The sequence below is a fragment of the Dendrobates tinctorius genome, unplaced genomic scaffold, assembly GCF_039654945.1.
Source record: "Dendrobates tinctorius isolate UK_male_01 unplaced genomic scaffold, ASM3965494v1 ptg000044l, whole genome shotgun sequence".
Classification (NCBI taxonomy): Eukaryota; Metazoa; Chordata; class Amphibia; order Anura; family Dendrobatidae; genus Dendrobates; species Dendrobates tinctorius.
Window position 1 is genome coordinate 8,862,501 of NW_027361712.1, and position 12,984 is coordinate 8,875,484.

The window sequence follows — 12,984 nt, forward strand, 5'->3', positions numbered from 1 at the left end:
CATTGCCTTCACCCCATCACTCCCTTCTCCCCATCATTGCCTTCTCCCCATCACTGCTGTCTCCCCATCATTGCCTTCACCCCATCATTCCCCTCTCCCCATCATTGCCTTCACCCCATCACTGCCATCTCTCCATCATTGCCTTCACCCCATCACTGCCATCTCTCCATCATTGCCTTCACCCCATCACTGCTGTCTCCCCATCATTGCCTTCACCCCATCACTGCTGTCTCCCCATCATTGCCTTCACCCCATCACTGCTGTCTCTCCATCATTGCCTTCACCCCATCACTGCCATCTCCCCATCATTGCATTCACCCCATCACTGCCGTCTCTCCATCATTGCCTTCACCCCATCACTCCCTTCTCCCCATCATTGCTTTCACCCCATCACTCCCTTCTCCCCATCATTGCCTTCACCCCATCACTGCCGTCTCTCCATCATTGCCTTCACCCCATCACTCCCCTCTCCCCATCATTGCCTTCACCCCATCACTCCCTTCTCCCCATCATTGCCTTCACCCCATCACTCCCTTCTCCCCATCACTGCCTTCACCCCATCACTCCCCTCTCCCCATCATTGCCTTCACCCCATCACTCCCCTCATGGCCTTCTCCTCATGTCCCCATCTCCTCCAGGGCCAGGCTACACAAACACAGACCAACACACACACACACACACACACACACACACATTATACACACACACACAGACATACATGTACACACATTATACACACACACACACAGACAGACATACATGTACACACATTATACACACACACACAGACATACATGTACACACATTATACACACACACACAGACAGACATACATATACACACAGACACCACCTCTCTCCTCTCACCTGCCCGCCGCCCGCGCTTCCTCGCACTGACACAGCAGCGGCCGCGCTCCTCTCTGTGTCAGTCAGAGACAGGAAGCGCGGGCGGCGGGCAGGAAGCTGGACGGGTCCTTGCAGCTCCGCTCCTGCTATTCCCTCTTGCAGGCAGCGGAGCTGCTTGATCGCTCCCTGCCCGCCGCTAAGAGCTGCTGTGCGCCGCCCCAGCCCCTGCTACGCCACTGACCGCCCCTGGCTCCCCTTGTGTCCGCGGACCGGCAAGGGCACTGCAGCGGCCCGGTGCTGGGCCGCGGACCGGCGGTTGGGGACCCCTGCTCTAGACAATGGAAAAAACGTCACACTTAAAAACGCATGCGCATAAAAAACGCAAACGCATGCAAAAACGCATGTAAAACGCAAACAACGCTGCGTTTTTTTTACACATCAGCGTGCGCATGACGTTAAAAAAACGCGCGTTTGTTTTGCGTTTTTCTTTGCGTTTTTTATGCGCCCGATGCGCTGCGCAAAAAAACGCTAATGTGAAACTAGCCTTACTTAGAGGAGCAGTGGGAAGAAATAAGATTAAAAAAGCTGATCACTTGAGACCTGATGACAGGTCCTTTTTAATGCACGTGATTATCTTCTGAATGAACTTTAAAAGGGAATCTGTCACCACAGGAGAGCAGAGAGCGGCCATTACACATCGCACTGGTAACTCATCTTTCATGTACAATAATCTCTGGAGGCAGAGTTCTCTTCCAGGCAACGTCCTGCCCAGAGCCAGGAAGAGGTAATTTACATATAGTGATAAAAGATGATTTATCTACAACTAGGCATCTCCTATGAGACATACAGGCATTGCGCTATACAGTCTATAACATATATGTCCATATTAATAGTTTAGTTCCCTTTAAATAGATTAATTCTGGATGTAAATTATTACATGATGTTCATTAGTTTAAGATTTCCACCCAAATTGTTAAATATTAGAAAAATTATTGTAGGAACTGTATGGTAATTTTGCCCCCAGGCATTTTATAATTTTATTGCCAAGGCTATTTGAGCAAAAGTGAGCCCAGGGAGTGCTGCTCTATGGGCTGTCAATCGGATATTTAATATCACATCTGGTATGTGTTGCAGGACCATTTTCACAAATTATACGATCTCACTATGAAGGCAAGACAAGATTATAAGGATATGATTAACTCATTACAATCGCAACAGAAAGACAATGAGGGCGAAGAAAATGATGTGGAAACTGTCTCAGAAGACATCCAGCCAGAGTCTTTGGAAGATACTACAGAATCTGCCATGGAAGAGACAGAGGAGCCAAATTACAGTGAGTGTCCCCCAAATACTTGATATTCTCAGACCAGCTTACCTTATAGACATTTACACATAATCTAATCGGTCCAATGTGAGAAATAGTCACGTCTTCAAGAACATCAGTTTTTTATTCCAAGAACATGTAACTGTTTCAGAGACATTGAAGACCAACACAGATATTCGCTATACCTCTTGCTTGGTTTGTATACTGTATGGTACACTGTCACAAACAAAAGGAGTTTTAAGATCTTAACAATCATGGGGTCCAGAATGATGTTGGCTTCTCAGTCGCCATTTCAAAATAAAGCAAAAATAAAAGTGGCATTGTATTGGATTAAGCTTACAATGAGAACGTAGAAGGTAGTGAAGATTTCTCGAAAAAGTGATTTATAAGACTATAGTGAATAGGACTGCCGCGCTAATAGATTGGGGGAGTGCAGTAGGAAGGAACTGCACTCCCCCAATCAGTCCCCCAATCTTAGCGCATCAGTACTATTTACTGTTCTCAATTCCCCCTCTTACGGGAGATCACACAGGACCCTTGTATCGGCCAGCAGCTTCTAGTATTCTTCCCTCACCATTCCCTTAGGCGCTAGTGTATTTTTTACCCATGGATTTCTTAGAGTATTTAACACTCTGGACAGTATAATCCGTTTCAGGACACTTGGACTCCTGTTTCATAATGGACACAGGTCCGAAGATCCATACTTAATACCAAACAACATTAATTATGGCGTTTTATACACCAGTCTTCATAAACATTGTGGTGGAGTAAGATGCGCCAAATCCATTAAGTGCCTGGCACCTTTTTAATGAATTTGACGCATTTTTCAACTGATCCGCTCCACTGCCAGAAGTGTGTGCCAGGCAGAGGGTGGCGTATATTTGACATGCCAGTTTTGTGGCATAAATTTTAATAACTCTGTACCCCGAAGTTTAGAGGCGGTGCAGGCCTCCCTGACCTAGAACTCTACCATCGGGCCTCCATACTTGTACGTTTATTCGACTGGCAATTCGGCCACCGTTCCAAGCAATGGGTTCAACTGGAACAGACATCCTTTAATATCCCTCTACGACACCTCCCATGGATCCGACGCTATGACTTTGCTGCAGACGACTCTGGGGGATCCACAGGCTTTTTGGCGCGAGAAGCTCTTCAGCTCTGGAACCGTTTGAAAATTAAAAAGAAATTGATCAGCGCCCTGAACCCGTTGACACCAATTTTTGGTAATCCAGATTTTCCTCCTGGTCGTCACAGAGACCAATTTTTGGGTTGGCATATTAGTATGGACTTACGCCTGGGACAGGTTCTGGTGGGAGGGGATATCCCATCTTTTGAAACCTTACGGGAACAGTTTCCCACTAGGGCGCTCTCCTGGATGGAATACAATCAATTGAGGTCGTTTGTCCGGGGACATATGGTTGACCGCAATTCTCGCCACCCCCATGACACGGTTGGAAAATTTACTACAGCAGCAGGACCCTCCCTCTCATCTGATTTCTCTTTTATATAAGGAATTTCACACTGATGACCCGGAAGCGATTCCGAGTTACATCCGAGCGTGGGAAGAGGAGATGGGATATAAATTCTCTGCTGAGGATCTTGATGAGGCTTACCTTTTCACACACAAAATGTCACCGGGGGCGCACAGGAGAAAAATTTTAAGATACTGACCAGATGGTATCTGTCCGCTGTCAGACTGAAGTCCATTTTCCCGTCAGTAGATGACACCTGTTGGCGGTGTGGAACTGAAAGAGGCACACTATTCCATATATGGTGGCAGTGCTCCGCTATACGACACTTCTGGAAGAAGGTGTTCTCAGCTTATCATAGAATTTCTGGAGATTATGTTCCCCCTCCCGCAAATTGCCATCTTGTCGATCCTTCTGGGACCCATATCCACTCAGAAACGGAGCCTTCTCTGGTTCTGTATCGCCGCAGCACGCATGATAATTCCGCGCCATTGGTGCACGGCGACACTGCCAACTATGGCGGAATGGGTATCGGAATTCGCAGACATCTTCCGTATGGAGGAACTGTTGGCTGAAATGGAAGGGGACAACACCCGCTTCATCCGTGTGCGTCATCTTTGAATCATGTTCAAGGAAACTACCGAACTATCTCAACTGGTTGAGGAGGCTTCATAGAGGTTGGTGTGGAGCTCTGGTGTCCGCTCCCCCCCCCCCCTTTTTTTTTTTTTTTTTGTTTTGTTTTGTTCCTGCCCTCTCATAGGTTTCGGACATGTGGTTGAAAACCTATTACCCCTAATCTTCCCACTTAACCACCTTCGTGCTCTCCCCCCCCACCCTTTTCTTGTCTCTTTCCTTCTTCTTCTGAAGTACACCTCTGCTGATACCTGTAAAGATGTTGCTACGTATGTTTACAATTATTGTTTTCTTGCGTCTGACCATTATATACTACTACTGTACCAGATGATACTTGGGGAGGAATGATATCTCTCCAGCCTGTTCCATTGAACATAAGTAATGTATAACAAATGTTTATATAGTTGAGTGTATCAACCTGTAGTGCCAATTACTTGGATTGATTCTTGTACATGGTAGTGCATATGAACCCTATACCAACATTCACCCTACTTGGACACTACGAGCCCCTGTCTCAGAAGAGGTTTCGGTCTTATACGAGGCTGACTATACTGCGACCTTGCACTGCTTGGTGTACAATGTTTGATGTCTTGTATGTTATCTTTGTCTTTTTGTTTTTTCAATAAAAATAGATTCAACATAAATTTTAATGAATCTGTTGGGCTTATTTGGCCAAGCTGCAAGCCCTTTTCAAAAAGTTGATGGAGCAAGGCACGCTTGGCTTAAAAACGGTAATAGTAGCTACATTTGTCAAGCAGTTTTACAACAGAATTCTGGAAAAATTGCTTGATGAATTGGCTCCTTAGAGTGGAATGGCCATAATCTGTTATACATATAACTCTATTTTCTTAATCTTTTTTTTTACCAGTAAAAGTATGGAAACGAATGCTAGAAGAGACATACACTCCATATACCGTGAGCCTTGAAGAATCTGTGACAAGTGACATGTTCAATTTTCATCTTTGATTACTGTCGTTTCAAGCTCCCAAGAATCTGCACTCTGCCCGACAACTCTGTGTGGGCCAGTTGACTGAAAACAAGTGGTCGTAGCCCCCTGTGGTCTTCCTGAGACAAGAGCCAGAGGTGTCTCCGCTTTTGCTAAATGAGGAACCCCACCTCGATTAGGTAAACAAGCCCTAAGCCGGCATGTGAAACGCAGACTCCCGTTTGACTTGGAATGAACTGAAGATGCTTTTAATCATTACAACTTCACTGATTTATTTTACCACTAATTAAACAGGAAATTACGTTTATTGTTATGTTAATGTTTCTCCAACGATCTAATACAAATTTTGGCGTCTTCTCCATACCACTGACCAGCGGAGGAAAAGTGATCTTCTCGTAGAAGCAAGAAATAAAGACTGTAGAAAGCAAGTTCTTTCTTATTACAGCCATCCTTTATCCTTTTAGCTCCGCTGAATATTTCCCTTATTCATATAATTCTTTATATTTTTCAGGGGTTATCGAAACCATATTCAAACTGTTTTGATTTTTTTTTTTTCTACTAATGCTTCATTAGGACTATTTTTTTAAATTATCAGATTTCAGATTAATAGAGCAATTTTTTTCTATTAATGTTGTAGAAGAAAGTAAAGGGAATATAGAATTAAAAGGGTATCATTCCACTTTGAATATTAAATGATGTCTGAACCCTGGTGCTGCTGTAAACTGTTTATATCACAACTTCATAAAGTTTAACCACCCGTAACAAATGCGATTCTAAATGTTAACCTATTGTCCTACAGCTTTTATGCAGAAGTTTGGGGTCTAAAGGGTAACATTTCTCCTTGTGGAGAGTGACAAGCCTGGCATGTCAGAGTGAGGAGACTTAAAGCCATGCATGCTCCTCTGGGAAACTAAATATGTAAATTGTCTCTTCAGAGAGGAAGAGGACTAGAACTCTAGCGCCACCTATTGGAAGAAGCTTCCTCTCCGAAGAGACAGTTTACACACCCAGAAGTTTAGAATTTGTTCTGTAGGTAGAAAAGCATTTCCAAAAATAATGGCACACCTACAGGTTGTGTGTGGTACTGCAGCTGAGCCCTAATCACTTCAGTGGAGCAGAGGTGTAATAGAAGACGAAACTGAGAGAATGTCATGATTCTCTAATACTGTATAACCCATTTAACTGCAAAACGGAATCTCATCATGTTATTGGGAAGAAAGCCAAATACTTTTTTTAAAAAAAAAAAAAGGTTTGGGGAAACCTACACCTGTATTAGCATGTCGAATCCAATTTTCATCCCATAATATGTGGCTATTCTGTGTTGCCTTTCTTCTGAAATACTTGTCATAAAAATATTTTCTAGTTATATTTTTCCAGAAAAGGATTGAAAACCCCCACTTGAAATTAAAAATAGGCTGAAATAGATACATAGAGTATTCTGTATTCAACATGAGCGCGCCTTTTTCTGCACTTCTTACTATGGCCGGTTACACATACAGTGGGGCAAAAAAGTATTTAGTCAGTCAGCAATAGTGCAAGTTCCACCACTTAAAAAGATGAGAGGCGTCTGTAATTTACATCATAGGTAGACCTCAACTATGGGAGACAAACTGAGACAAAAAATCCAGAAAATCACATTGTCTGTATTTTTTTTTTCATTTTATTTGCATATTATGGTGGAAAATAAGTATTTGGTCAGAAACAAAATTTCATCTCAATACTTTGTGATATATCCTTTGTTGGCAATGACAGAGGTCAAACGTTTTCTGTAAGTCTTCACAAGGTTGCCACACACTGTTGTTGGTATGTTGGCCCATTCCTCCATGCAGATCTCCTCTAGAGCAGTGATGTTTTTGGCTTTTCGCTTGGCAACACGGACTTTCAACTCCCTCCAAAGGTTTTCTATAGGGTTGAGATCTGGAGACTGGCTAGGCCACTCCAGGACCTTGAAATGCTTCTTACGAAGCCACTCCTTCGTTGCCCTGGCGGTGTGCTTTGGATCATTGTCATGTTGAAAAACCCAGCCACGTTTCATCTTCAATGCCCTTGCTGATGGAAGGAGGTTTGCACTCAAAATCTCATGATATATGGCCCCATTCATTCTTTCATGTACCCGGATCAGTCGTCCTGGCCCCTTTGCAGAGAAACAGCCCCAAAGCATGATGTTTCCACCACCATGCTTTACAGTAGGTATGGTGTTTGATGGATGCAACTCAGTATTCTTTTTCCTCCAAACACGACAAGTTGTGTTTCTACCAAACAGTTCCAGTTTGGTTTCATCAGACCATAGGACATTCTCCCAAAACTCCTCTGGATCATCCAAATGCTCTCTAGAAAACTTCAGACGGGCCCGGACATGTACAGGCTTAAGCAGTGGGACACGTCTGGCACTGCAGGATCTGAGTCCATGGTGGCGTAGTGTGTTACTTATGGTAGGCCTTGTTACATTGGTCCCAGCTCTCTGCAGTTCATTCACTAGGTCCCCCCGCGTGGTTCTGGGATTTTTGCTCACCGTTCTTGTGATCATTCTGACCCCACGGGGTGGGATTTTGCGTGGAGCACCAGATCGAGGGAGATTATCAGTGGTCTTGTATGTCTTCCATTTTCTAATTATTGCTCCCACAGTTGATTTCTTCACTCCAAGCTGGTTGGCTATTGCAGATTCAGTCTTCCCAGCCTGGTGCAGGGCTACAATTTTGTTTCTGGTGTCCTTTGACAGCTCTTTGGTCTTCACCATAGTGGAGTTTGGAGTCAGACTGTTTGAGGGTGTGCACAGGTGTCTTTTTATACTGATAACAAGTTTAAACAGGTGCCATTACTACAGGTAATGAGTGGAGGAAAGAGGAGACTCTTAAAGAAGAAGTTACAGGTCTGTGAGAGCCAGAAATCTTGATTGCTTGTTTCTGACCAAATACTTATTTATTTTCCACCATAATATGCAAATAAAATGAAAAAAAAACAGACAATGTGATTTTCTGGATTTTTTTGTCTCAGTTTGTCTCCCATAGTTGAGGTCTACCTATGATGTAAATTACAGACGCCTCTCATCTTTTTAAGTGGTGGAACTTGCACTATTGCTGACTGACTAAATACTTTTTTGCCCCACTGTACATATGTTTAACAGTCCAAGTACGCACTGCCGCTCTCTTCATCCAAACGCGACACTTTCCTATATTCCTATAAGTTTGTTGAGTTTGGGTCCGGAGACTCCTGGCTGGTCTGTGTACTGGAGTCTGAACTCGGCGAAACATAGTTGTGTGTATCCGGCCTTAGGTTGCATTTATATATCAGTATGAGTGTCAACAGGGAAATGGACCAATTTTTTTTTCTTTGATGTTCTCCTAATTTTATCCTAATTCCTTCATTTTTTTCACTGAATTAGGTAGACTGTCTGAATTTTTTTTTTATACATTGACTTTTGGCAATGAAAACGGTATGAAACTGTGAAGCACCAGGGATATTTTCCATGTTTCACCTGTTTTGTAGGAAACCTCTTAGACTTTATATTTCAAAGTGTTTCTTTAGCCATGATACAGTGGAAAGTAGAAAAGCTAATTAAATGAGGACATAAGGCTTCAAAACATGATAAATAATAACAAACTACATTGCTCAAAAAAATAAAGGGAACACTCTAACAACACATCCTAGATCTGAATGAATGAAATATTCTCATTGAATACTTTGTTCTGTACAAACTTGAATGTGCTGACAACAAAATGACACAAAAATCATCAATGGAAATCAAATTTATTAACCAATGGAGGCCTGGATTTGGAGTCACACACAAAATTAAAGTGGAGTGTAATGTCCTGGAAACAAGTCAAAATGATGCTCAGTATTGTGTGTGGCCTCCATGGGCCTGTATGACCTCCCTACAATGCCTGGGCATGCTCCTGATGAGGCAGCGGATGGTCTCCTGAGGGATCTCCTCCCAGACCTGGACTAAAGCATCCGCCAACTCCTGGACAGTCTGTGGTGCAACGTGACGGTGGTGGATGGAGCGAGACATGATGTCCCAGATGTGGTCAATCAGATTCAGGTCTGGGGAATGGGCGGGCCAGTCCATATCTTCAATGCCTTCATCTTGCAGGAACTGCTGACACACTCCAACCACATGAGGTCTGACATTGTCCTGTATTAGGAGGAACCCAGGGCCAACCGCACCAGCATATGGTCTCACAAGGGGTCTGAGGATCTCATCTCGGTACCTAATGGCAGTCAGGCTATCTCTGGCGAGCACATGGGGGGCTGTGCGGCCCTCCAAAGAAATGCCACCCCACACCATTACTGACCCACTGCCAAACCGGTCATGCTGAAGGATGTTGCAGGCAGCAGATCGCTCTTCACGGCGTCTCCAGACTGTCACGTCTTTCACATGTGCTCAGTGTGAACCTGCTTTCATCTGTGAAGATCACGGCACCAGTGGCGAATTTGCCACTCCTGGTGTTCTGTGGCAAATGGCAAGCGTCCTGCACGGTGTTGGGTTGTGAGCACAACCCCTATCTGTGGACGTCGGGCCCTCAGACCATCCTCATGGAGTCAGTTTCTAACCGTTTGTGCAGACACATGCACATTTGTGGCCTGCTGGAGGTCATTTTGCAGGGCTCTGGTAGTGCTCCTCCTGTTCCTCCTTGCACAAAGGATGAGGTAGCGGTCCTGCTGCTGGATTGTTGCCCTCCTACAGCCCCCTCCACGTCTCCTGGTTTACTGGCCTGTCTCCTGGTAGCGCCTCTGGACACTAAGCTGACAGACACAGCAAACCAGCTCGCATTGAAGTGCCCTCCTGGATGAGCTGCACTTGAGCCACTTGTGTGGGTTGTAGAGTCTATCTCATGCTACCACAAGTGTGAAAGCACAACCAACATTCAAAAGTGACCAAAACATCAGCCAGAAAGCTGATGGTACTGAGATGTGGTCCCCACCTGCAGAACCACTCCTTTGATTGTGTCTTGATTAGAGTTGAGCGAAACGGGTCGAAAAAATTCAAAAGTCGCCGACTTTTGGCAAAGTCGGGTTTCATGAAACGAAACCCGACCCTAGGATGAGGTCGGCCACGAGGTCGGCGACTTACGCGCCAAAGTCGCGTTTCAAAAGTTTTTGCGCTCTTTTTCAGCCAATCAGGATCCACGGACACTGTGGGCAATGTGATGACCTAGGCACGGGTCACCACCATCTTTCAGAAGGGCATGCAAGTGATTGGCTTGCTTTGGTGGGCGTCACAGGGGGTATAAAAGGGCGTGCACGCCGACCGCCATCTTACTTCTGCCGATCTTAGTATAGGGAGAGGTTGCTGCTGATTCTGTAGGGAGAGCGTTAGGTAGGGAAGAAGACAAAAAAACTGCTTCTGCTGCTAGCGATTTGGCCTGCACAACACACAAGTCACTGTGTGTGCAGTGCAAGGGGAGGCTATATTGTGGTGTATCAGTGGTGTTGGTTGTTGGGCTGCCTTTTAAGGCTTCCTGACACGCTGGCATTGCTGTTTACCCACTGCTCCGCAAACTGCTTTTTTAAAATCAATCCAATCTCCCTTATCCTCTAGTCACTTTTGTCACAGCTGTGCCATCGAGCGTGTCACATAGCGCTCAGATATCAGTGGGCCTTACACAATCCACAAGTGTCCAGTGTCCAAAAGTGTGCGCAGAGATTCAAAATCTCCATTATCCTCTCGTCACTTTGGTCACAGCTGTGCCATGGAGCCTGTCACATAGCGCTCAGATATCAGTGGGCCTCACACAATCCACAAGTGTCCAAAAGTGTGCGCAGAGATTCAAAATCTCCATTATCCTCTCGTCACTTTTGTCACAGGCAGCTGTGCCATCGAGCCTGTCACATAGCGCTCAGATATCAGTGGGCCTCACACAATCCACAAGTGTCCAGTGTCCAAAAGTGTGCGCAGAGATTCAAAATCTCCATTATCCTCTCGTCACTTTGGTCACAGGCAGCTGTGCCATCGAGCCTGTCACATAGCGCTCAGATATCAGTGGGCCTCACACAATCCACAAGTGTCCAGTGTCCAAAAGTGTGCGCAGAGATTCAAAATCTCCATTATCCTCTCGTCACTTTGGTCACAGGCAGCTGTGCCATCGAGCGTGTCACATAGCGCTCAGATATCAGTGGGCCTCACACAATCCACAAGTGTCCAGTGTCCAAAAGTGTGCGCAGAGATTCAAAATCTCCATTATCCTCTCGTCACTTTGGTCACAGGCAGCTGTGCCATCGAGCGTGTCACATAGCGCTCAGATATCAGTGGGCCTCACACAATCCACAAGTGTCCAGTGTCCAAAAGTGTGCGCAGAGATTCAAAATCTCCATTATCCTCTCGTCACTTTTGTCACAGGCAGCTGTGCCATCGAGCGTGTCACATAGCGCTCAGATATCAGTGGGCCTCACACAATCCACAAGTGTCCAGTGTCCAAAAGTGTGCGCAGAGATTCAAAATCTCCATTATCCTCTCGTCACTTTTGTCACAGGCAGCTGTGCCATCGAGCCTGTCACATAGCGCTTAGATATCAGTGGGCCTCACACAATCCACAAGTGTCCAGTGTCCAAAAGTGTGCGCAGAGATTCAAAATCTCCATTATCCTCTCGTCACTTTTGTCACAGGCAGCTGTGCCATCGAGCCTGTCACATAGCGCTCAGATATCAGTGGGCCTCACACAATCCACAAGTGTCCAGTGTCCAAAAGTGTGCGCAGAGATTCAAAATCTCCATTATCCTCTCGTCACTTTTGTCACAGGCAGCTGTGCCATCGAGCCTGTCACATAGCGCTCAGATATCAGTGGGCCTCACACAATCCACAAGTGTCCAGTGTCCAAAAGTGTGCGCAGAGATTCAAAATCTCCATTATCCTCTCGTCACTTTGGTCACAGGCAGCTGTGCCATCGAGCGTGTCACATAGCGCTCAGATATCAGTGGGCCTCACACAATCCACAAGTGTCCAGTGTCCAAAAGTGTGCGCAGAGATTCAAAATCTCCATTATCCTCTCGTCACTTTGGTCACAGGCAGCTGTGCCATCGAGCGTGTCACATAGCGCTCAGATATCAGTGGGCCTCACACAATCCACAAGTGTCCAGTGTCCAAAAGTGTGCGCAGAGATTCAAAATCTCCATTATCCTCTCATCACTTTGGTCACAGGCAGCTGTGCCATCGAGCGTGTCACATAGCGCTCAGATATCAGTGGGCCTCACACAATCCAAAAGTGTCCACTGTCCACAAGTATGTGCAGAAATTCTAAATCTCCCCTGTCCTATAGACACCTTGTACCTTGTTTTACATTACTATATAGTTTGTTGGATTTTGTCTACATTTCTACCAAAAATGAGGAAGGCTGGTGGAAGAGGCCGTGGAATTGGGCGGGGGTTGGCAGCTGGTAATGATGGTGTTGGTGGTGGATCTGATGGTAGTGGCAAGAGCAAAATAGGGCCGAATGCAGGAGGTGCTGACCCTGCGTCATCGTCTGGCTACATAAGGCCTCGAACGCTTAGTTTTCTAGGAGTTGGCAAACCGCTTTTAAAGGCAGAGCATCAGGAAAAAGTTTTGTCTTACATTGCTGACTCAGCCTCCAGCTCTATCGCCTCCTCTTCTTCAGTTGTAAAAAGTAAAAGCACTGAGTCGTCATTGGAGGCTCATGTTCATGAACCACACCTTTCCTTGTGTCCTTCACCCCAACCAAGATTTAAGGATGACGCAGGCCATACTACTGATTACTCCATGGAGCTGTTTTCACATACCATGCCTGGATTATCAAGTGAAATGGTGAATTACCC

At 45.4% G+C, this 12,984-nt stretch overlaps 1 protein-coding gene across 3 annotated transcripts in view; it reads left to right on the forward strand.

Annotated features, from left to right (window-relative positions):
- The window catches only part of SECISBP2 (SECIS binding protein 2), a 43,144-nt gene extending 37,218 nt beyond the window's left edge, over positions 1 to 5,926 (forward strand). For all 3 annotated transcript variants that reach the window (XM_073575328.1, XM_073575326.1, XM_073575327.1), the window contains exons 11-12: positions 1,980 to 2,178; positions 5,140 to 5,926. In XM_073575328.1, the coding sequence (XP_073431429.1) occupies positions 1,980 to 2,178; positions 5,140 to 5,237 (297 nt within the window). In that variant the 3' untranslated portion in view covers positions 5,238 to 5,926. The remainder of the gene's footprint in view (positions 1 to 1,979; positions 2,179 to 5,139) is intronic.
- Positions 5,927 to 12,984: the final 7,058 nt, after the last annotated feature.